The sequence below is a fragment of the Notothenia rossii genome, assembly GCF_949606895.1.
Source record: "Notothenia rossii genome assembly, chromosome: 8".
Taxonomy (NCBI): domain Eukaryota; kingdom Metazoa; phylum Chordata; class Actinopteri; order Perciformes; family Nototheniidae; genus Notothenia; species Notothenia rossii.
In genome coordinates this window covers 80840732-80866461 of record NC_136906.1, presented here as the reverse complement: position 1 = coordinate 80866461, position 25730 = coordinate 80840732, and the positions used below count along the sequence as shown (strand labels likewise).

Genomic DNA, 25730 nt, shown 5'->3' with positions numbered 1-25730 from the left:
TGTTAGCCAACTAAACTAGCTAACTGTCAGAACGTTAGCTTTAATATTTTATTTAATATACATTTAAATACATTCAATAACTCCTGGCTGAAGCATCAGTTTTATGGCTTGTTAACCAACATATCTAACATCAACTTTCTTTCTGTTATGTAATGTTAGCTAACTTAATTAGCTTACTAACAGAGCTAACGGTAGCTTGAATATTAATATTCAATAACGGTCCGATGTACCTGTAATTTGAGCTGCTGTTGTTAGCTAACTTAACTATCTAACTGACAAAACTGATGATTTAAGCTGAAATAATAACATTTAAAACGTCCATGTGTATCCGTTTAGCCTACACACTGACTCTAATCTAACCTATCTAGCTAACTGATAAAACTAAAGCTTACACTTTATCATTCAGTAACTCTCAAAGGTAAGTATTTCAGTCAAGTAAAAAAGCTATCTGACAGAACTAGCACTAGCTTTTATGAAACTGCAAGTTGTAATGTCTATGTTACTTAGCTTAATTATATTTAGCTAACAGATCTGACGTATAGCTTGTAGTCATTCATAAACTGCCACATGTAAGGGTAATGGTGCGTCGCCTACTGTTAGCTAACTAAACAAGCTAAGTCATAGAACTAAAGTTAGCTTACATTAGAAAATTCAGTAACAATCAATGTTTTAGCTGACTGACAGATCACAGACTAGGTTTTATGAAACTCCATTGTAATGGCTAGTTACTTTTAGATAACTAAACTTAGCTTACTAAAACTAAACTGACAGATCTGACGTTAGCTTGTACATTGTCATTCACAAACGGTTGTGGTGTGTACTGTAAGCTAACTAAACAAGCTAAGTAATATAACTAACATTAGCTTCAATTCGATAACTGCTAGGTGTAACCGTTACGTGCTGTTTTGAACTTTTAAGATTTTTTAGGAGACACATACTCTATGCTTGTAAAAGTAATATAGTGTATGTCAATTAAAAAATAATTTAGCTTAACATTAAGTGAGGGTTTAGGTAGTTATTTTAATTCATTTCGTAGAAAGTTAATGGGTTTAACACAGTAATAATCCTGTAGCCTACAATAGGCATTAAACATTTCTTTACTAAAAAAGTAAGCATATCAACTCATAAAGCAGGCCTTCACTCAATAGAACAATTGGGTATTTAAGAGTTAAGATGACGTGTTTTGATTCAGTCATTGAGTGATGCGGAAAGATTTCATTAAATTGAATCTTTTGTTGTGTGTTTACACAACTCTTTCTTGTTCTCAGGTCAACAGTTTGAATCAGGTTTTATGTAACCCTGACTCTTGGAGAAATTAAGTAATGCAATAGTTTCCCTAATGGATTCCCTCTGACTTTGTGCATTTTTGTAGAAGAACCAATGAGAGAATTTAGTCTGCCTGCATCTGCGTCTAAGACCTCCATCTCAGACCTGAGTCCAGATGTGGATTATACCGTAACGATATCGGCGTACGCTGGATCAGAGGAGAGTCTGCCCATCTCCGGCCAAATTACACGTGAGTCACAGAGTGTGTGACGGTGTGTGTGTGTGTGTGTGTGTGTGTGTGTGTGTGTGTGTGTGTGTGTGTGTGTGTGTGTGTGTGTGTGTGTGTGTGTGTGTGTGTGTGTGGTTAAAGTAGCTCCAGACTTTCAACCAAATGCCTGGAAAATGTGTCAGCAGCTGGTCTGTTTTAGCAGCAAGTCACAATGACCTGGTTCACCAAACGGACTGGTAAAACTCCCAATACACTGAGTGGACAGAATAACATGAACAGTGCATTTTTCCAGAAACCCTGAAAGGCAAATGCAATAAAAACATTTTTGGTGATGCATTTTCTTAACTGATCTAGTCTGTGTTTATACATTTAAAACACTTTTGCAACGATAGTCTTTCTAAGGATTTATTAAGATCCCCTCCACCTTAAAAATGTGTGGCTGAAAGTGACCAAGAACCTGCCAAAACGCTGAAAGTATTCCAGATGTGGTGCATTACCTTTCTGAAACTGTTTAGAGACACATCAAATCCCTATAACTTAATTTAAGCGGCTCAATCCAGTCAAACAAAACATTCAAATGTCATTATACATAATTAATATGTGGTATATTTGTTTACCAAGACGTACGCCAAATAGACTGACATAGTTTCAACAACCGCAAGTGAATTCTTGGATGACATTTTAAAGACTAAATATGATTAGTAGCTTGTTAGAAAAATAGATTTATTGTCTTCAATGTGGGAAAATTATTTGGCTTCTATTAGGAATTAAAAACAGAATAAAACAGCTGGAAACAGACATGAGGAGCAAGACTCAAAGGCTGTTTTAAAAAAAAAACGTTATAAAATGCAGATGTGATTTGGTGCACTAGTTAGATCACTGATTCCCAACATGTGAGTTCTCAAGATAACCATGATAGGTCACAAGGTAAGTGAAAATGTATGCAACAGAATTATCTGCTTTATTCTTGTAAAAATGCATTTCTTTCGTTGATTGAACTGGTTCCAATTAATGTCCAAACAAAGGTCTATACCAGGGGTGCCCAACCTTTTTTGAACCAAGAGCTACTTTTAAAGTTGCCAGTCTGCTGAGATCTACCAGTCCAAATAGAGAGGGGGGGGGGGGGATAGTGAATTGTCAACTGGAGGGGAGCCTCGCTGCGGTGAAACGGCGGACCTCTGTCAATGCAACTTCAATGATGCCTTTTTAAAAACTCGTTGGCGAATCGAGCCGGCCCTTGACGACCAGCTGTTCTGTGATTCTCCAGATGGCCAGTTCGTGGAGGGTGGAAAATACATACCGGAAGTAAACAAAGACGTGCAAAGGGAAGGTGTTCCCACGGGAAACAAAACTTAAAATGAAGATGACAATTGAATATTATACATAAAAAAATTATATATTTCGGGCTTTTTTTGCTTTTGCCATAATTGCGGTCTTGTGTGTGCGGACTGTCACTCCTGTTGCCACGGACAACGTCAGCTAACTGCCACTGCCTACCAGCCACGCCCCGACACATGGGGTCACGCCAATCACAAAGCTTTGATGCGTTCAAGTGCATTATTCTGGCACAGGAAGATTATGTTACAGGACATTAACGATAAAACTGAATATTGTTGTTCTATTTTTAGACACATCTCGTGATCGACTGGGAATCCGGTCTATACTAAAGGGTAATAGAGGCAAATCAGATAGGATGTAAGCAGTTAAAAGACCCAAAAGTCCCGTTAAAGTCTCTTTTGACGTTACGTAATGATGAAGACACATTACTGCTTCAGTTGAAAAAGAGTGACATTACCAAGCAAAGGTCTCTAATAAAGGGTCATTTGAAGGTGTTACAAGACCCAACCGCTGAAAAAGTCGCTCAAAGAGGCACATCTAATCTAATCTAAGCCGTTAAAAGACCCAAAAGTCCCATTAAAGTCTCTTTTAACATTACGTATTGATGAGTGAATGATCCACATTTTCAGCTGCGAGTAAGATCTTCATTTATTTCATGGCAGCAGTTCGGAGTGGACGCCTTTTTGGCATCGCAGCACACACTGATGAGCCGAGCAACCCTCCGAGCACGGAGATTCCCTGAAAATCTGTCGGAAACGATGACATCAATTTAGTTTGTTTTGCCATTTGGGAGCTCGTGTTACACGTTCGTTGGATCTGTGGGGACAAAATGTTGCGTAAGAAACCCTCAGAGGAGAGAAAAAGAATCTCTTGAATGGAAAGACATTGAAGACATTTTGATAGATAGATAAAGGGTTTCTTATTTCTGTAATTACATGATTGTGTTTTTGTGTTTCAGTGGAGTCAACTGGAGGGACTTCCAGCAAACCAGACGCTTCAGATTCAGTCAGTAAGTCCTTTTGTTCCTTTAATTTGACGTGTGGGTTTCACTCACATCGCTAAGATAATGAGTCACAAACGTTCGACTTTTCCACATATTGTTCTCGAACGTTTTTCCTCGCTGCTGGTCGGCGTCCATCATCGTGAGCTAAGGAGTTTTCTTTCAACACAACCCCCTATTGTATAGCGAGAATCAAAATTAGGCCCCCATAAATCTCTAAAGTATTCGGTCATGGTGTTGGTCCTCTGCTGGGAGAAGTGGAAACCATTACAGAGGCTGATTTACAAGAGAACTGCTACTGCCCTGCACATGATGACAAGCTTTTGCTGATTTTTCACTAGGGGAAAGAAACTCCCAGAAAGAAGAGAGAGAGAGTCCTGTACCTAAAGCGGTACATTTAGATTCAACTTCAGATGTGCTTTACAAAAACACTCAAACACTCATCTGGAGCAATTAACAGCTTGTATATAATAACTCCTACTGTAAGTCAATTTTAAGGAGCTAAGTTTAATCAAAGTCTGCATCAAATGCTGTCAAAGCGACCAAACGCCTAATAAAATGTAATTATAAGCCTTCATATGATTTAAACCGGTGAGATATATGAACATTCACCCCCTGTATCATTGGCATTTAAGGGGAAATGTGATGTAGTGATCCTAACCGTTTCTTATAATAATTCTGTGATTAGTTTCAGCATTTTAATATTGAGCACTATGGGGATTGATTAGCCTTTGGAGAAAGCCTCAAGTGGCCATTTGAGGAACTGCAGTTTTTCGCACTTCCACATTGCCTTCCTTTTTAACCCTGGAGGTTTCCCCGCTTGGTTTTAACACTACTTTCTATATGACCATAGACGTCAATTATGCAAATCCCTTAGGTGCTGTTGTGATAACATTGTTAGTGTGAAGACCAGGTTAAGAACTACAGGTGTTAAGGAACGTTGTCATCATAATACAAACAAGTATTTTGTACCTTGCCAAAGATGCGACGTGATGGTCTTTTTGGGGGCATTAGGAGGTTAAGGGTTCACACATTTATTTGAGATTTAAAGTTAAATGACATTTTTCTTTAGGGTGAATTAAAAAATCTGTCCAGGGACTACAGATGATAAATAGTCTCTTTGCTACCTCTGGCTCATTTACAGAAATGTTGATTAAAGTGCACTGTCCCTGTTAAATAAAGGAATCCAAAACAATTACCAGAACAACAGCGATGAAATTGACATCTCTCTGGATCATTGCAAACTTCAAACATTTATCCTTAAGTGGCTTGAAATATAACTTGGGAAATGTCCTTTAATTTAACCGTATTCCTTCTTCTCTTGATATTTATTACCCTTTCCACCCTCACTTTATTTCCCAGAATGCTCTTTGGGTGCCATCGCTGACGTGGTTTTCTTGGTGGACGGATCCTGGAGCGTCGGCCGGCCGAACTTCAAATTCATCCAAAAGTTTATCTCGGTGGCGGCCGGAGCGTTTCAGATCGGAGCGGAGCGGACGCGGGTCGGCGTGGTCCAGTTCAGCTCCGGATCCAGAACTGAGTTCAACCTGAAGACACATCTGACCCGACCCACGCTGCTGAGGGCCATCGCAGCGCTGGAGTACAAGGGAGGGAACACCAGGACAGGTACAGGATTTCTTCAAATCAACAGAGGGCAAAAGTACACACATCCTTTCCTCAAGTAGAAGTACAGATACTCGTGTTTAAAAATACTCTGGTGAAAGTAGAAGTACTGACTAAACTTCTTTACTCAAGTCAAAGTAAAGAGGCTTTGAAATGTACTTCAGTAAAAAGTACCCATAACTAGCAGCTGTTTTAAAGAGTACCTGACCTCCCTTTATATTAATAGAACAATAATGTCATTGTTAGCTAATGAATGTTTCCATGGTGACCAACGGCAACATGACAACGTTTCCATTGGTCCCTCTTCTTTAGAGAAGACCAGGAAATGATGGATACACGGATCGTGTTCAAATCAATAGGCACGCAATGACTCTAAATAATAATGATCACGCCACCAAACACACATTCAGACTAAAGGAACCAGCCTGTTTGGAAAATGAGAGAAGTAGAAAGTACAGGTATTTGAGTTCAACATGTAAGAAGTAGAAAGTACAGGTATTTGAGTTCAACATGTAAGAAGTAGAAAGTACAGGTATTTGAGTTCAACATGTAAGAAGTAGAAAGTACAGGTATTTGTGTTCAACATGTGAGAAGTAGAAAGTACAGGTATTTGAGTTCAACATGTAAGAAGTAGAAAGTACAGGTATTTGAGTTCAACATGTAAGAAGTAGAAAGTACAGGTATTTGTGTTCAACATGTAAGAAGTATAAAGTACAGGTATTTGAGTTCAACATTTAAGAAGTAGAAAGTACAGGTATTAGTGTTCAACATGTAAGAAGTAGAAAGTACAGGTATTTGGGTTCAACATGTAAGAAGTAGAAAGTACAGGTATTTGAGTTCAACATGTAAGAAGTAGAAAGTACAGGTATTTGAGTTCAACATGTAAGAAGTAGAAAGTACAGGTATTTGAGTTCAACATGTAAGAAGTAGAAAGTACAGGTATTTGAGTTCAACATGTAAGAAGTAGAAAGTACAGGTATTTGAGTTCAACATGTAAGAAGTAGAAAGTACAGGTGTTTGAGTTCAACATGTGAGAAGTAGAAAGTACAAAGTAAGTAGTGGAGTAAAGTACTGATAGCAGAAAAATGTACAGAAGTAAAGTAACAAAGTATTTGTACTCCACTACTTCCCACCTCTGCAGACCATTGTTTTCTCTGTATCATTTCAAACCCAACCCCTTCCTGTGTTCCTGCTCCAGGCGATGCCCTCGACTACCTCCTGAAGAACTCTTTCTCTGAGGCGTCTGGTGCCAGGAAGGCTTTCCCCAAAGTGTTGGTGATCATAACGGACGGCAAATCTGAGGATCCCGTGGAGAACTACGCCCGGCAGCTGAGGAGCAGAGGGGTGGAGATCTTTGTCCTCGGTACGCAGCCAGAAACACGTTTATTACATTCCACATCTTACATTTTCCACTCGTTATTTAATGCTTTTAACGCCGTAACAAAAAAGCAGCTCAGGGTGACGTAACAATAGGAGAAATTCCTACATCATTAAACGCTACGAGCGAGTGATAGCAGGTTTTATGTGTGTTTACACTCGAGCTCAGACTTTCCACTCACCGAGGGACGGAGGAACAGAAGTGGGCTGTTGCTTAGCTGCTAAAGAGGGATGGTGGTTAAAGAACAATAAGAGGTTATCTTCTACGGTCTGAGGGAACTGATCACTGATAGATCAATGACTCAAACACTCAGCGTTGGCAGGAGAAGCTAGAAACATACATCAGTAACACTGTCGATGACTCCTAATGTAAATACAGCATGTGTCCAATCAGCATGGACATCATGTCTAGGAAGAGTTCTCAAATCCCCAAAACAGTTATTGCATTATTTTGACCTCATTCACCGTCATTTGAGTTGTGATGTTTCTGCAGACAATTCTTTCTTTACTTAGACGTCACTTTGTCAGAGAACCTGATACAATGCTTGGATAGATTTTTTAAAACATTATATATCAGACTTTATCTTGGCAACAACTTGATACTGTCAGATATATATGATGAAGAAAGGAGAGGAATGAAAAGGTAGAAAGGACAACATCAGCATTATTTGGTAGAGCAGATCTCTAAGTGCATTCTCATTTAACCCGTCGAAAAATATGCAAAATAAAGATGATCTCCTTCTGCAAAGTTAGAAACTCTCAAAATATGAAAATAATCGAGTATAAAATCACTTAAGTGCAGTATTTAAGTTAAAACACCTTTCCAATTTAGTCGTCTAAGAAGTCCTCATCGAGTGTAAAAGTCTACGAATATATAGGATTTAAAAAAAACAAAATGGTTTCATATTTACTTTTCATATATTTATATGAGGAAGGAAACAGGGAAAGAGAGAGAAAGAAGGAGAGGAATGAAAAGGTAGAAAGGACAATATCAGCATTATTTGGTAGGAGTAGTAGAGCAGATCTCTAAGTTCATATTCATCTGCAAAGAAACCTGTCAAAACATACAAAATAAAGAATATCTCCTTCTGTAAGTTACACAATCTCCAAAAATGGGATTAATGAAGTATAAAATCAAACTTCATTAAAGTATTTGGGCTAAAATACCTATTACTTTCCAATTTAGTCATTTAAAAAGTCCTCATCGAGTCCTCATGGTTTCATATTTACTTATATGAGGAAGAAAGGAGGAAACAGGGAAAGAGAAAGAAAGAAGGAGAGGAATGAAAAGGGCAATATCAGCATTATTTGGTAGAGCAGATCTCTAAGTGCATTCTCATGTAACCTGTATAAAATCACTTAAGTGCAGTATTTAAGTTAAAACACCTTTCCAATTTAGTCGTCTAAGAAGACCTCATCGAGTGTAAAAGTCTACAAATATATAGGATTTAAAAAAGCCAAAATGGTTTCATATTTACTTTTCATATATTTATATGAGGAAGAAAGGAAGGAAACAGGGAAAGAGAGAGAAAGAAGGAGAGGAATGAAAAGGTAGAAAGGACAATATCAGCATTATTTGGTAGGAGTAGTAGAGCAGATCTCTAAGTTCATATTCATCTGCAAAGAAACCTGTCAAAACATACAAAATAAAGAATATCTCCTTCTGCAAAGTTACACAATCTCCAAAAATGGAATTAATCAAGTATAAAATCACACTTGATTTTAGTATTTGGGCTAAAATACCAATTACTTTCCAATTTAGTCATTTACAAAGTCCTCATCGAGTCCTCATGGTTTCATATTTACTTATATGAGGAAGAAAGGAGGGAACAGGGAAAGAGAAAGAAAGAAGGAGAGGAATGAAAAGGTAGAAAAGGGAGATTTGGTAGAGCAGATCTCTAAGTGCATTCTCATGTAACCCGTCGAAAAATATGCAAAATAAAGATTATCTCCCTTTGCAAAGTTAGAAACTCTCAAAAATGGTAAAAATACTTTGTTACTTTCCAATTTAGTCGTTTTTAAGAAGTCCTCATCGAGTGTATGAACTACATTCAGTCAAGGCTCACAGCTTTACTAAAAGTCCACGAGGATATAGGATTGTAAAAAGCCCAAATGGTTTCATATTGACTTCCCATGCTGTCACACTTTCCAGCGAGAGTAGAATAAAACAGCGGAGGCTTTCGATTGGTTGTGACTCCAGCTGGAGAACTTTTAATGTGTTTCACGTTTTTATAGATTTCACCCAGTATTTACAGACCTGGAGAGAATCCACTCTCCACAATAATCCTCTCATGATGCCAGTGGCTTTATAACTTGAAGCTTTGAATTTGAACTAGTGTTGCCTTTGGGATAGGAAATGTCAAAACAAAAAGAAAGGTCAGAATCAGGATACAACGCATACGAGGGATTTGACTTGGTGCTGTGGTGCATACGTTAAAAATAAAACAAAGACATTGTGGGAGGAACATCTCGGACTAGGCTAGCAATAATGCAACTCTAATGGGTTCTGAAGAACTCGCTGGAGGCAGACAGAGTTTGGTGCGATATAACTTTTATTACGTCAAAAGACATAAATCAAAACCCGGGATCGTACTGTTGAACACACGTTGTACTCGCACCTTTATAGCGAGTCTTCTCGTCCCTCATTGGTTGACCTTGGTGAAGGACGACAAACCACCTCCCAGTTTCTTTGTCAGCAACCTTTTCAGCAGACGTTTGCGTTTACCTACACTTCCGCACACGTGACCGTAACTCTTTCAGCAAGTTCACTATCAAGTGAGGGGAGTTTTACCACTGGTTACATTGAAGTAGAATTGGAGTAATAATTATAATAAATAATAATTGGAATGTCCCACATTAGAGCAGACTGTGATCTCAGTGGTTGCAATGGAACCATGTCCCTGTTCTTCAGACACTAACATCTCTCTTCTTTTAGGCATCCAGCAGGCAAACGAGGAACAGATGAAGCTCATGGCCTCCGAGCCTCACGGAACTCACATCTTTAGCGTCGCTGACTTTAACTTAATCAAGAGCGTGCAGAGCAAACTCGTCTCTCAGGTGTGCGCTGGCGTCGACGATCAACTCAACTCACTCGTCAGCGGAGAAGAAGGTGAGATGTGGTGAAGAAATGTGAAATAAGTGGAGTAAATAATGCGTTCCAGGCTTCTGCCTTCTGTTGTCCCTTTTTGCACATTATCTAAAAAAGTAGATTTCTTGTCACTAGTTAAATGAAGAGATATCTATCTAATGTTTGCACGCTAACATTAGACTAGAGCTAGCAGGTAGCATAGCTTAGCATAAAGACTGAAAATGGGGAAACAGTAAGTCTACATCAGTCCAAACGTAACAAAACCCCTCTAACTTATTCTTATTCTTGTTTTATGTAGTTATTTCAAACCATAAATCTTTGGACAGAGCCAGGCGAACGGTTTCCACCTGTTTCCAGTCTTTATGCTAAGCTAAGCTAAGCTAAGCTAACCGTTTGCTGGCTCCAATTTCATATTTAGAAGACGTAACAGTAGTATCAAGCTCCTCATGTAACTCTTGCCATATGTTTGAGATATATAACTACTCCTTATTGATATAGATATAATAATAACTTTGATAATTGAGATGTCATAATAATCCGTTTTATAGCTTATTTTCCTAGTTTTCTTTAAGCAAATGTTTTTGCCAAATGATCAAGCCTTTAAGATTCTCCTGCTATACGGCAACACAATGGAGACACATGTGCTTACATGTATCGCATAATGAGAGTTAATCATTCTATAATTCCTGTTTTTGACAGTTGTTGAGCCAGCGTCCAATCTCCAAATCCTGGAAGTCGCCTCAAAGTCGTTGCGGTTGATGTGGGACGCCTCCATCGGAGAGGTTTCGGGATACAAGGTTCAGATGATCCCGATGATGGCTGGAAGCAAACGGCAGGAGCTCTACGTTGGTCCGACGCAGACCCAGGTGGTGGTCAGAGATCTGTCCCCAGACACAGAGTACCAGATCAGTCTGTTCGCTTTGAACAGCCTGATGCCCAGCGAGCCTCTGACCCTCATGCAGAAAACACAATCCATTAAAGTGTCACTGGGTGAGTACGAAATAGTGGAGGTACGATCTCCAAACTGGCCTTTTATTGCATTTTCTGACACAATGGAGGTTTGTCCTTTACACCGGACACTAAGAGGGTTTCTGCAAAGTCTTCAAAGTTCAAGAAAATACTTTTTTTAAGGAATGCGGTATGGTTAACTCAATTGCATGCTTATACTCGGTATGCTTGCATTGTTTCATCTGTGAAACAAGCTTGTTTTGCATGAACACAAATATTTGTATGTGTTCTCCTTGAATCTAGTCAATGACAACCTTTAACAATATTCTAGGTATCATTGAGCCTATCGGTTGCTTCTCTAAAACACCCCGAGGAAAGGTCTTATAACACAAGCTTTAGACAGATGTTAATGTGTTCTCACTGAATCAACTGCCGACTCCGAACAAGCAGCAAAAACTAGAATGTTCCCCGTTATTATTAACTTGTGTTACGTCTTCCTCATTGCAATAGTAATTATGATATGTTACTTACACTGTTACATGTGCACATGTAGGCCTAAGTCTTAAGTTTTGGCGATAGGCTTTTTTTGAGTAACGACCCCATCACTGGTGACAACCTTTAACAATATTCCAGGTATCATTGAGCCTATCAGTTGCTTCTCTAAAACACCCCGAGGAAAGGTCTTATAACACAAGCTTTAGACAGATGCTTTCTCTTTGAAGCCAATCCATTACAACCTTGTCTTGTGTCTTTCTGATCTCAGAGTGTTCTCTTGGCGTTGATGTCCAAGCCGATGTGGTCCTCCTCGTCGACGGTTCCTACAGCATCGGTCTGGCTAACTTCGCCAAAGTGAGAGCGTTCCTGGAGGTGCTGGTTACCTCCTTCGACATCGGACCAGATAAAGTCCAGATCAGCTTGGTTCAGTACAGCAGGGACCCTCACACCGAATTCTACCTGAACACCCACCACGATCAGAGCGCCGTAGTGAAGGCGGTGAGATCGTTTCCGTATCGTGGCGGATCCACGAACACCGGAAGGGCGATGACTTACGTGAGAGAGAAGATCTTCCAGGCCAACAGAGGAGCGAGACCCAACGTTCCTCGAATAAACATCCTCATCACGGACGGGAAATCCTCCGACGCCTTCCACAATCCGGCCACCAAACTGAGGAACGCCGATGTGGAGATATTTGCGGTGGGCGTTAAAGATGCCGTGAGAGGCGAACTGGAGGCCATCGCCAACGAGCCGGCGGAGACACACGTTTACACCGTGGACGACTTTGATGCCTTCACCAGGATTTCCAAAGAGCTGACGCAGTCCATCTGCCTGAGGATCGAGCAAGAACTACGAAACATCATCCAAAGACGTAAGTACTGTGGCTTCAATACGCTATGCTGATGATACCATGCTTTCTACTCAAGATGTTCAGAGCAACGTGCAGAGAAACATTGGATGTCATTTATTACTCATTTATGTTCTGGTTTTGATTCAGAAGATAATCATGTTGAAAGCAAATATCTTTTTCCTTGATGATAGGATAAGCATTGGATCTACAGTATTCTGTTGTATACTTATTTATTCCATCATTTACTGGTTGGATTCTGGTTCCATCAGAAAATAATCATGTTGAAAGCAAATACCCTTTACTAGTATTTGCCTTTATACTCTACGCTGATGTTACCACACTTCACTTCTTTTGAGCAATCTGCACAGAAAGATTTAGACCCCGTTTACACGAGAACAAAACGGGTTGGATCCGCATAGTTTCTCTTGCGTATAGCCCTTTCATTTACACGAGGCCGTAACAAAACGATAGAAACGGACCCCACAAACGATAACGGGTCCCAAGGTGGATAGATTTGCAAACGAAACGCTCTGGGGGGTCAAACGGCTCCGTGTAAACGCCTCTATACGATCATTTCCTGAAAAAATAACGATAGCCCCGCCTCTTCCCGCCTCCCCCCACCTCTTATACTCGCTGCTTTTGGTGTGTTTTGTGGTGGAAGTTACAGCGCCAGTTACAGGCCCGGCATATGTACTACAGCGTTTCCAGCGTTCTCGTGTGAACAGACACGTCAAATGAAACGAATACGTGTGAACGGAAGACTTTTTGGAAAACGCATACTTTGCATAAACGCAAACGTTCCCGTGTGAGCAGCACCTAAATCGATTCTGTTTTCTTGTCATTGAGGACTTATCTTTTCTATCATTTACTGGTTTGATTCTGGTTTGAGGCAGAAAAGAAAGCAAACATTAGCCTGAAATATGTGTGCAAATAAGGCATTTTGCGATTCTCTTTCGTCAAAAGGATTAACCAACGTAACAATCTGTGTATGTACGATTGGGTGTTTTCTACTGGTTTAAACTGAAGTTGCTTAATTTCAGCTGTAAAGGTGGATAATATGAATTACATGGTTTGAGTGTAGTTCCAGTTCTGCGCAGACATCACTTGTCTGTCATTTGTCACACTGGGCGAGGCAGCTGAGGCTCAGTCATGCAATATAATCAAGTGTTTGGAGGATGAGTTGTTTTACCCTTGTGTATCCATTGTTTGGTAGTGGGAATGGTTTACTCAATTGCATGCTTATACTTGCTTTTCGTGCATTGTTTATTCTGTGAAACAAGCTCTTTTTGCATTAACCGAAACGTTCAAACCATGGAGATCCAAGATATCAGATCAACCTCTTAGTGTCCAAACTAGGGATGTCCCGATCACCTTTTTTTGCTCCCGATCCGATTCCGATCATTTGATTTTGACAATTTGCAGATACCGATTTTTCCCGATCCGATCTTTATGCAATGCATTAAGAGAAAAAAAAGCATTCAAGTTGTCCCTTAAGGTTATTTTTTTATTTAAATTGGATATTCTATCCAACATGGATATAGCTTCTTTCTTTCACAGCAGCATTGGATCAGTTCAGTTGTGCAGCATTGGATCAAAACAAAATAAAGCTTTCAGTACTCGTTAGCTTACTGCTACAATTAGACACTGCGCCCACTCTGTTGCCAGATTTGAGAGAAATAAGCAGGTCTATGAAGACAAGCCCCAAAGAAGCAACACATACATGATGTTCTGTCATTTGAAACCAAAACTAAGGCCTCAGGATGACTTTAAGACTTGAACATGGTCATTTTTGTTTTGTAACATTGAATAAAAAAAATAACAATAATGAAAAAAAAAAAAGAAAAAAAAAAATTCCGATCCCCGATTTTTTTGTCCCCATTCCGATCTTTTGAAAATCCCGTGATCGGCTCCGATCCCCGATCACGTGATCGGATCGGGACATCTCTAGTCCAAACAATTAAAATGTTGGCTAACTTTAAATATCAGGAAGAAGAACTTGTTCCAGTCATAGAAATCTCAAAGTTTGAACTGTTTTCCTCGTGTATTAAAAACAACACTAAGCTCTTTGATATTTACTTTCAGTTTGTTTCTCAGCATATTTCATCAAACCTGATCAGCTGGAACCGTTTTTAGAAAATAAGAAATGTACTTTATTTAATGTTTATGTGCTGAGAAGACTAATAAATACTTTTCATAAGTGCTGGGAATTTAAGTGTGAGAACTACCTGTCAGCGTTTATGATTTAGAGCATTTGAAGTGATCAAACCAACATTTGAACAATTAATGAGTGCCTCAGTCAGACGATACTCTGAGGAGGAGAATACAGAGCGGCACCAACACATGCTCACAATTACCTCATGTCACATTTCCTTTTTTCCACCGAGCCCTCCTCCTCCTCTTCGCCTCATGTGTTTAACACATGTCCGGCTTCTTGATCTTTCAAGGGCAGAGAGAGGTTCCTGCATGTGGAAGTATCACAACTGGGTCAAATAGTGCAGAGATTTCTTTGCATTTGTTTAAACGACTGTCAGGTGTGCTGCCCGTCACGTGTCCGTAAGCAACACTTTGAAATGCATCCTCCTCCGCGCTGAAGTCATTATCCAACCCCCGAACATCTGGTAGTCAAGAGTTCCTCACAAATGCACTTTTTAACCCACTTAGAGTCAAACATATAAATTACTCTCCATCTAACTTCGCCAATAGGTCTGCCAGCAGAGTGTGACTCACACCAGCTTTGATTGCCGATTATATCATTCTTATATAATAATGACTTGTCAACAAAGAGACGTGTGCAGAAGCCAACATATGGATTTCACAGCAACCCCCCCCCCCCTCCTGTTGTTTGAAAGATGGAGCTGTCAGACGGCTTGTAGATTATTATTCATCTAAATTAAATAGCATGTAGGTCAGCACGTCTTCCCTCCTGATTCCTTCATTTGCTTTCTCTCTTTGAAGGATGTCTTGGTGGTTTTTCCACAGTTCAAACAAACTTTTAACCAAGATAAAGTGTTAGCTTCCATTGACCATGAAACAAAATAAATACTAGCTGAAGTCAACGCTGCTTTAAGAATGTTGTCCCTGCTGTCAGACAGCCCTGCGTGTCGGGGACATGAGACCATTATTTATCCTTTGTTTAAAACCACCAGACTCCTTTCACTAAAACAGTCGTTGTACTTTACACCACACAGCTCTAGCCGGTCTACTTTAAACAGAAAGATCCCTGTTTTTTTCAACGGAGTCTGGAAGTTTTGAAGAGAGCATTGATTTTATATGAAGTACACATCTGGCTTTTGGCTTGTTTATGGATACAGAAGATATCATTTAGTTGGCATTAAGACGTTTAATATTTGTCCTGAACTCATGTTGGTTTGGTTCTCTTGATTCCTAAACCATAAAAAGTATATCTCTAACATCACTACGTACATTAAGATGTGACATATAAACTCAACGAAAGCAGAGGATGATTCATGATGCTACTGCCTCTATATAAAGTACCATCACAAATCATCCTCCCAACCTTTCTTGATTTGCTTCATGGTGTTTTCAAAATGTATTTATTGGGTTTTCCAAAAGCACACTGTTCTTTAATTTGTATTTCTTTCATTTGTCAATTTATTGAACATGTTAGAAACAAAATAAATAATAATAAATATTTTAACAATTCTAACAAAAAGAAGCAACAATTAAAACATAAAAAAAAACGTGTAAGGTATAAACAAATAAAAAAATATATTCTCAGTTTCCTTCATGTTCAAAAGGGGCAAGAAGAAGCTTAAAAACGTTTCTGGTCCTCCTCTAGCTTACATTGTTCATGAAAATACAAGTTCAGGTCATCGTCATCAGCATCCGTGATATTTGATTCATTGATTTAAACAAATCATTCCTTTGTACAAAGCAAACGAAAGCAAATACGTTTTAAAACGACAAGAATTAGCAAGCATGAGTTCACATGTCCTGCTCAGAACCATTCAGGATTTGGTTTCTAATCCATTGTTTTAGTTTAGATTTCAGTTATATTATTAACACCTTTTGTTTTGACGAAATATAGTTTGGAATTTGTTCGTATGTGTGTTTTTTTTAATAAGCAGTTGAAATATTGCTGAATTGACCTTAATTGAAACCTTATAATCCCCCACTTTCTGCAGGCCTGACCCAGCCTCGGGACCTCTCGTTCTCTGAGGTCGGCTCCAGGAGTTTCAGAGCCGCTTGGGAAATGGACGCCACAGATGTCGAGTCCTACTTGGTCCGCTTCAGGGCGGAAAACGGAGACGACGGGCATTACGTGTCCATGTCCATCCCCGGAGAAACTCTCACTGCTGTCCTCCCTCACCTCACCCCTCTCACCCGCTACGAAGTCAACGTTCAAGCTCAGTACGCCAAAGGGAACAGCCTTCCTGTGACCGGCTTTGAGACCACTTTAGAAGGTATTTAGACTTTTTTTTAAAGCTTGCAAATACTGTGGTGCATGTATCCTGAGTCCTAAAACCCAGAAATGAGTCAGCATTTTACCACTTCCTGTCCCTTGGTCTGGAAGTCAATGGTTTTTCTGAATGTGTTTTTGTTTGTTAGCCTGAAATAAGGTCTGTGGTTAACACAAGCTGAAGAGATTTTAATTTTACGACATAAAATACTTCCGTAAATACCCCACTGGCGGATTTAAAAACAGTGGTTGCTAACAAATGTCTAAATGAGACGACTAAACGTTGTCTCCTTTAGCTTAGCGGTGGTGACGTGAAGTCATGTGACCGTGCTGTAGTTCCTTTATAGCCCAACATTAGCCTCCTTTAGCTTAGCGGTGGTGACGTGAAGTCATGTGACCGTGCTGTAGTTCCTTTATAGCCCAACATTAGCCTAGCATGGGGGATGTGAAGTCATGTAACCATAGTTTAGTTTATAGCTTAACACTGCTACAGAAATGCATTATCATTGCACCAGCAGTAATGCCAACGTAATTCTTTAATATTTGTTGCAGAACGAGGCTCCGTGCAGAACCTGAGAGTTTCCGAAGAGACGACAGACAGCTTCAGAGTGTCATGGCAGCCGGCTCAAGGAGACGTCACTCGCTACAAATTGACGTACGAACCTGTAGGAGACGAGAGATCGAGGCTGGAGACGACCACCGCTGGCAGAGAGACGGCCATCGTGCTGCAGGAACTTCAGCCTAAAACTAAATACCGGGTCACCGTCACGCCTGAATACACATCCGGCTCCGGAGTGCCACTGGACACTGAAGGCACCACTAAAGAAGGTAAAGATGCAAATAAAAGAAGTACTTTATTGATCTGGTGATTGTTTGCGTTGCAGCAGCATAAAAAGACATGGCATTATACATGAGAGAAGTTAAAAGACAAGAAATACACAATCCAAAATGCAAACATCTTAAAAAGAAATAAAATAGCACTAAAAAAGTAGAGAATATACATTTTGAAAAACAAGTTTACAACAACAAAATATAAAGCAGGATATTATATATACATTAAGTGCGTAAGGAATTCCAACTACTTTTGATTTTAATAAGTGAAAACACAACAGTATAAAACACGTCACCACCGCTAAGCTAAAGGTGGCTAATGTTGGGCTATAAAGGAACTACAGCACGGTCACATGACTTCACGTCTCCACCGCTAAGCTAAAGGAGGCTAATGTTGGGCTATAAAGGAACTACAGCACGGTCACATGACTTCACGTCTCCACCGCTAAGCTAAAGGAGGCTAATGTTGGGCTATAAAGGAACTACAGCACGGTCACATGACTTCACGTCACCACCGCTAAGCTAAAGGAGGCTAATGTTGGGCTATAAAGGAACTACAGCACGGTCACATGACTTCACGTCACCACCGCTAAGCTAAAGGTGGCTAATGTTGGGCTATAAAGGAACTACAGCACGGTCACATGACTTCACGTCACCACCACTAAGCTAAAGGTGGCTAATGTTGGGCTATAAAGGAACTACAGCACGGTCACATGACTTCACGTCACCACCGCTAAGCTAAAGGTGGCTAATGTTGGGCTATAAAGGAACTACAGCACGGTCACATGACTTCACGTCACCACCGCTAAGCTAAAGGTGGCTAATGTTGGGCTATAAAGGAACTACAGCACGGTCACATGACTTCACGTCACCACCGCTAAGCTAAAGGAGGCTAATGTTGGGCTATAAAGGAACTACAGCACGGTCACATGACTTCACGTCACCACCGCTAAGCTAAAGGAGGCTAATGTTGGGCTATAAAGGAACTACAGCACGGTCACATGACTTCACGTCACCACCGCTAAGCTAAAGGAGGCTAATGTTGGGCTATAAAGGAACTACAGCACGGTCACATTACTTCACGTCACCACCGCTAAGCTAAAGGTGGCTAATGTTGGGCTATAAAGGAACTACAGCACGGTCACATGACTTCACGTCACCACCGCTAAGCTAAAGGTGGCTAATGTTGGGCTATAAAGGAACTACAGCACGGTCACATGACTTCAAGTCACCACCGCTAAGCTAAAGGTGGCTAATGTTGGGCTATTAGCGAATTTTAGGACTAATTTTGCACATTTCCTGTCTTTTTTCTAGTGTTAGCAGTGATAGCAGTTTCCCCATTGTCAATAAAGCTGATTAGAATTTACGAAAATATGCTCCATATTATTTCAGATCTTGACTCAATCATCACATATAATCTGTTTCTACTGTATCAAAAGCAATCCAGGAGTTGTTTGTATCTCCATGGTAACGGAGCAAACAGAAACAGCTAGTAGCAAAAACAGCTCTTCTTCACATGGAGCAGATTATTCAAACTATAAACAATAGTAAGAACAAAATTAAACAGGGCTCAGGGTCAATGTGTGGTAATAACGGCAATGTGACAGACGCATGGGGAATGTACTCCTCCTGTTCGCATTAACACAATCATGATGCATTATGGGAAATGTAGTGCAGACACTCAAAATGTATTAAAGCTAAACAAAACAAGCAAGAGTAGGGAGGTCCGTTTACGCTAATGTGATAAAAAAAAGATCATGTTAGGAATTATAAAAAGGTATAGAGTATATCTAGAAACAACCTAATGTTTAATACATAGATAATATGTATTTTAGGAGAGAACAAACTGCGGTTTGAGACTATCTTTAATTACATTAAATAGGTCATAGTCCACATGGCTGACAGGCATTTCAATATTTCATGTTTTTCATGTGCAAAAATGTAGAAATGTAGAAGTGTTCATCTTTTTTTGCGGAATTACAAAAGAAACACAATTTCTAACAAAAATAAATTCAAAATGTTGAGCTATGAATTCATTTTATGATTGTAGTGTAGCTAAAAATGTCCCAACAACAAGGTTCCTGTACATTATATTACATGTTCAGACGCATTTATCCAAAGTGAGTTACAATAGGTGCATAAACCATCAAGATACAAACTCAGAACAACAAGAAACGTACAGATATATTCATTTAAAAAAGCCAAACCAAGATCCAGTGGAAACAGGTTTCACAAAATCTTTAAAACATTATTTCTTTGTGATGGAAATATAGTAAATGCCATGACTCCATGAACTCCAAAAGGTGGCGAGTCTTTGTTCCAAAACCACAAAAGATGTTGGGTCAGAAGTTTGATCTCTGAAACCTGAGCTGCTGGTTAGGTAATGGTTGAGTCACCGGTTCTGATCCACAACAGGTGCCTCTGTTTGTGCTTTGGGACAGTTCAAACTATGTCAAAAAAGACCTTTGAAATGATGGATGATGAAAACATTCTGGGTGCAAGCTGTGTTTCCATCTATCTGCGTCATTCACAGACCCCGGTGGAAATCACTGCAGACGTCTTTCTGACATCTTGACTGACTCTATTTGGCTTTTTTAAAACTTGTCATCTGCCATTTGGCGTTTGCTTTTCATTCCTACGTGGTCTGGGAGTGCCAGGACTCCAAACTTTTCTGACCTCCTCACTTTTTAGAGGTGTTAGTACAAGCTGCCACCCATCGGGCTTCAGATCTGCCTTACAGGGGAAGGAATGGAAAACAGACAGAAGCACAGCAAGCGGCCGGCCAAGATGTACTCGGTGGTCATAAACAAAGAAGAGGGAAGAGTAGGCAGGGGTGGGAAGTTACAAAGTACATTTACTCAGTACTTAAGTACAATTTTGAGGTACTTCACTTGAGTATTTCAATGTTATGTTACTTTGTACTTTTCCTCCCCTACATGTATTTAATACCTTCAGTTACTTCTCAGATGTGGATGAATGATGTGAAATATAACCAAGTGTTAAATCAGACTTTAGTTCCACCTGGAGTAAATCCACCAGCTACCCTGCAGTATACAAAGTCATTCAAACTAGCTGCACCTTTAGCAGCTTTGAGAACACTTTCATGATCAATCATTATAAAACATATCATATCTATTATTCTGAAATGGACCAATCTGCACAACGACTACTTTTACTGTCTTTCACTATATTTAGATGATAATACTTTTCTACTTTTACTTGAGGAACATTTTGAATGCAGGACTTTTACTGTAATAGAGTATTCCTACACTCTGGTACTTCTACTTTTACTCAAGAACAAGATCTGAGTACTTCTACTTTTACTCAAGTACAAGATCTGAGTACTTCTACTTTTACTCAAGTACAAGATCTGAGTACTTCTACTTTTACTCAAGTACAAGATCTGAGTACTTCTACTTTTACTCAAGTACTAGATCTGAGCACTTCTACTTTGACTCAAGTACAAGATCTGAGTACTTCTACTTTTACTCAAGTACAAGATCTGAGTACTTCTACTTTTACTCAAGTACAAGATCTGAGTACTTCTACTTTTACTCAAGTACAATATCTGAGTACTTCCACTTTCACTCAAGTACAATATCTGAGTACTTCTACTTTTACTCAAGTACAAGATCTGAGTACTTCTACTTTTACTCAAGTACAAGATCTGAGTACTTATACTTATACTCAAGTACTAGATCTGAGTACTTCTACTTTTACTCAAGTACAAGATCTGAGTACTTATACTTATACTCAAGTACTAGATCTGAGCACTTCTACTTTTACTCAAGTACAAGATCTGAGTACTTCTACTTTTACTCAAGTACAAGATCTGAGTACTTCTACTTTTACTCAAGTACAAGATCTGAGTACTTCTACTTTTACTCAAGTACAAGAGCTGAGTACTTCCACTTTCACTCAAGTACAAGATCTGAGTACTTCTACTTTTACTCAAGTACAAGATCTGAGTACTTCTACTTTTACTCAAGTACAAGAGCTGAGTACTTCCACTTTCACTCAAGTACAAGATCTGAGTACTTCTACTTTTACTCAAGTACAAGATCTGAGTACTTCCACTTTCACTCAAGTACAAGATCTGAGTACTTCTACCTCCTCTGAGCGTAGGAGTTTTCTCTTCACACTCTTGGTGATATTTCTTGACTCTTGACAGGAGATATTATCTCCTGGAGGAACTTGTTAGCTTCAGAGCGTCCGGGAGGAAGCATATTATCATCGACCTTGAGCCAAAACACTGGAAATAAACATTATATATTCCCGGCTTCCATGGCAACAGCATTTCTCCGAGTATGAGAGTTCTCCTCAGACAGGAGAACAGCTGCTTGTCGTCTGAGGTGGTTTTGTGATGGTTTATAAAAAGAGGCAATTGGATTAATCCCAGCTTGCACCTCTTTGACATGAAACACCCAGCTGGCTCTCAGATGGATTCATGGTTTTCCTGGTTTTCCTTTCTCCCCGTATAGGGCTTACGATATTGTTCCTATTACAATGTTTACAATGCCATGACTGTATCTGCAAACTATGAATCGATGCAAGTCTTTTCCACGAGTCCTGCAGTGGCACAGAGGTTACAGCAGCTGCTAGGAATCACTTCACACGTTTTCTGACAACTATTGGGGGGAAATTAAGTGCATTTCACTTTAAATCCTTGATATTTTCATTACTAAGTAGGAAAAATACACAAAGGCCAATCCAACAATAAAACCTCTCTCAGTAACACTCAGCACTAGGCGTTAACACCAGGGCAAATGAGTCACCCATTTATTTTAACAATTCTTTTCAAAGGGGAATTGTTTGAACTTGCCCTACTTACACTAAATCAGATCCTGGGAGCTCTCCAGTTTTCTACTGTGCACAAACTGGAGCTCTCTGACTAACTCAGAGACTCGGTCGAAGGCATTTCAGACGTTGGCTGCAGTCAAATACTAAAAGAAGACCACTACGTTATATCCTTTCCTCTCAGTTTTCTTTCTACTTGATGGTGCATTTCTTGATTTCAAGGAACAATGTGATAGAGAATTTACAAGGACATACGAATGTAATTATACTTTACCAGTACAGTACGATTTAAGTCAGTGGAGCAACTGGGAGTTCAGAGTCTTGGTCAAGGACATGTAAGATGATCCATTACGTCCTATCTTTTCCAATCAGTTTTCTTAATGGTAAATGTCATGGTTTCCAGAAAAATTGTGACCAAGAATTTGCAAAGAAGTTTGACTGTACTTACACTATTTTATTTATAAAACAGAAATTTAGTATAGTACGATTTAAGTAACGCTTCTTGTCCAAAACACAATCCCATCTCCGAAGAAGCGTTGTTGGTCACTTACAATATGAGAATTGGAAAGCAAGTTTCTCTGATCGTACGTTTTTGATTCTTTCATTAAAGCAAGCTCATCACGTCAAGATCAAGAAATAAACACAAGAAAACTAAACTTTTCAAAACCGGTTCTCGTCATTTTCTGACCTTGTTTCCGTTCTTTCTATCCAAAGGTTCACCTCGGGACCTGAGGATTTTTTATTTCTACTCTTTTAATGTGTTACTGTGCAATGCCTCGTTTTATTTTATGCTGCTGCAACAAAAAAATGAATAAAGTACATCTTATCTTATTTCTCTCAAGAAAGCTCAACATGTCAATATCAAGAAATAAACACAAGAAAACCAGACTTTCCAAAACCGATTCTCTTCTCTGCTTCAGTTTCTGACCTTGCTTCCTCTCCTTCCAGCCAAAGGCTCACCTCGGGACCTGAGGGTGTTCGAGGAGACCGCTTCCTCCATGAAGGTTTCCTGGGAGCCGGCTCCTGGAAGTGTTCAGCAGTACCGTGTTTCCTACCAACCCTCCGCCGGCGGTCCCAGGAAGGAAGTGTCGGTGAAGGGAGACAACAGGGCGGCGCTCCTGAAGAACCTGCAGCCGGGGACCCAGTACGAGATCTCCGTCAGCGCCAGGTACCCGTCAGGCACGGGCGACGCTCTGGAGGGACGAGGAACCACGCTAGAAGGTAAGACAGTCCTTTCATGTTTTAAAGGTCCCCTATCATACCGTGTTTCATCAATGTATCACAGCTCTCAGATATATACAAAGCCTGTCTCTGATTGGCTGAAACACCAAACAGATCATTGCAGCATTACCCATAATCCCCTCTGTTTCAGCCCTGTTTCCAAAGTGCTGATTCTCTGTCTGTTACTTGAGATGAAAATAAGGAGCCCCTCCCCACGCCCCTCTGAGAGACATTTGGTTACAAAGAACTCAATGGTGCTCTAGGACAGTGGTTCCCAAATGGTGGGTCGCGACCAAAAAGTGGGTCGCGGACCCGTTTTGAGTGGATGTGTGAGTGCAGAAAAAATAACTTTTATTTTGAATGCCCGATGTTCTAATGCTGTGCAAGCAGTCGGCGTTGGATTGGAAGTACCAGAGATCATAAACGGTTTTGAAAACGTCTGTCACGTAGTTATCATCTTCTCAATAAAACATCTTTGCTGATGTTTTTTCGAGTCTTCTGGCCAATCAGAATCAAGATTCTAGCCGGAAGTCCCCACGGAGAATAACTTTGCGGTAAAACTCTTCTTTATACATCCATGGGTACAACTTCAGATAAAAATGAACACATAATGAAATATGATCCCTGGTTTGATGATTGACAGGTCACAGAACAATGGGGGCTATCTCCCCTTACCCACAATTTAAAGTATTTCACAGACTCTCTCCTCTTTAGTCTCTCTCTGTGTGGAACACCAAGCTGTCAGAACTAAGTGAAAAACAAATAATGGCATAAAATATTATTAATATGTCGGGTAGTAATACATTTATTTATTTTCTTCTCAGAGTGTACCAGAATGCATAGTTTGTTAGTATTTCTAAAAATCTCCTGGGGGAGAATCCCCCCAGACCCCCCTGCTGGGGTTGGGTTTTCAGCATGTGTGCCTTTTTATATAGTTCAGCTTTGATTCCATCATCTCATTAAACCTTTTTAAAAGCATTCTTCAGTTCTGTGAAGGGATGTAAGGGATATATGCACTGTACTTCACTTTCATTAATTATGGTATGCTGAAAAGCGTATAAATATTACAGCACGATTTTTTGTTGAATAGATTTGAGTGGTTCAAAATTTCGGGTCACGATCTATTGACTTAGGAAAAAGTGGGTCCCGAGGCCTGACCAGTTGAGAACCACTGCTCGAGGAGGAGATTCAGGTGATAAGGGGGGGGGGGGTTACCCTGGTTGCTGATTGGCTAATGGTTACACAAGACAAAACATCGTTATGACATCATAAAGTGGCCAAAATCTGATCAGCTCAATTTCAGACAGGTTTTTATAGAAATGGATCAAAAAGAGAGAGAATCTTTGTTCCTGAGACTTTCAGAGTCTCTTTAAAATGAGGCCCTTTGTTCAGATATCATCTCTTTCTAGCAGAAAGGCGCTGACAGAGCCTGAGACGTTGAAAGACAAACTTCTCCTCCAATTTCTACAGTGATGCGTTTCATAAAAACCAAGCAGTTAGACACCAAGCCAGTGTTAGTGTTCAGCTAGAGTCCCATAGCCTCCCTTTATAGCTTGGTCTCCACTAACTCCTGATAAACACTTTTTGCTCTTTAGCTGCTAAACTTACTTTCTTTACCAGCCGGTCTCTAACTGTGTATGATGGCTGTTTGGTAATGAGACTAAACCAGACCTTAAATGTGCAGCAAAACAAAATGCTCGGTATCACTCGCTAATCCTCCCGTCAGCAACATATTCATTTTATACAGAAACTGCTTTTCTCTCTAGCTGCTAAATACATCACTTCCTTCTCCAGCTTGTCTCTTAAAACCTTGCTGATGAGCAGGAAGTATCTTTGGGGTCTATTAGAGTGTGTTTGCTGCTGGAAACACTGTGACTGTGACTGAAGCAAAACTAGGAGCTAAAAGAGGCTTAAAAAACTCCCATATTGGTTGCTAATCTTAAGCAACAATTTCCCTTCATGTGGAGTCATTGAATTCATTATTGTTCATAAAAACATATTTTATTTGAGGCTTAAAAGAACAGATTTTGTATTTCTTTCTTAATCAAGATGCATCTCAGCAGAAAGTGCGAGTTTATGACCTCAAAAGCACAGCAACACTTTCCAAAACCTATTAAAATGATGAGTAATGCACGTTCTACCAGATACAGTGAATAAACACAGAGGTATCTCTCTGTTACATCTAACATCTGTCAACGCAGCGAACGCAGACACGTAGAATAAAGTCTGGTCATTCTGAAGCTAGTT

General features: G+C 39.8%; 1 protein-coding gene across 1 annotated transcript in view; it reads left to right on the top strand.

Moving 5' to 3' along the window:
- Window positions 1–25730, top strand: part of col12a1b (collagen, type XII, alpha 1b) — a 169951-nt gene that overhangs the window by 5757 nt on the left and 138464 nt on the right. Inside the window, exons 4-13 of the mRNA XM_079645353.1 lie at window positions 1373–1516; window positions 3792–3842; window positions 5196–5459; window positions 6655–6819; window positions 9769–9942; window positions 10621–10911; window positions 11633–12235; window positions 16360–16638; window positions 17187–17462; window positions 23211–23483. Of these exons, the coding sequence (XP_079501479.1) occupies window positions 1373–1516; window positions 3792–3842; window positions 5196–5459; window positions 6655–6819; window positions 9769–9942; window positions 10621–10911; window positions 11633–12235; window positions 16360–16638; window positions 17187–17462; window positions 23211–23483 (2520 nt within the window). The remainder of the gene's footprint in view (window positions 1–1372; window positions 1517–3791; window positions 3843–5195; window positions 5460–6654; window positions 6820–9768; window positions 9943–10620; window positions 10912–11632; window positions 12236–16359; window positions 16639–17186; window positions 17463–23210; window positions 23484–25730) is intronic.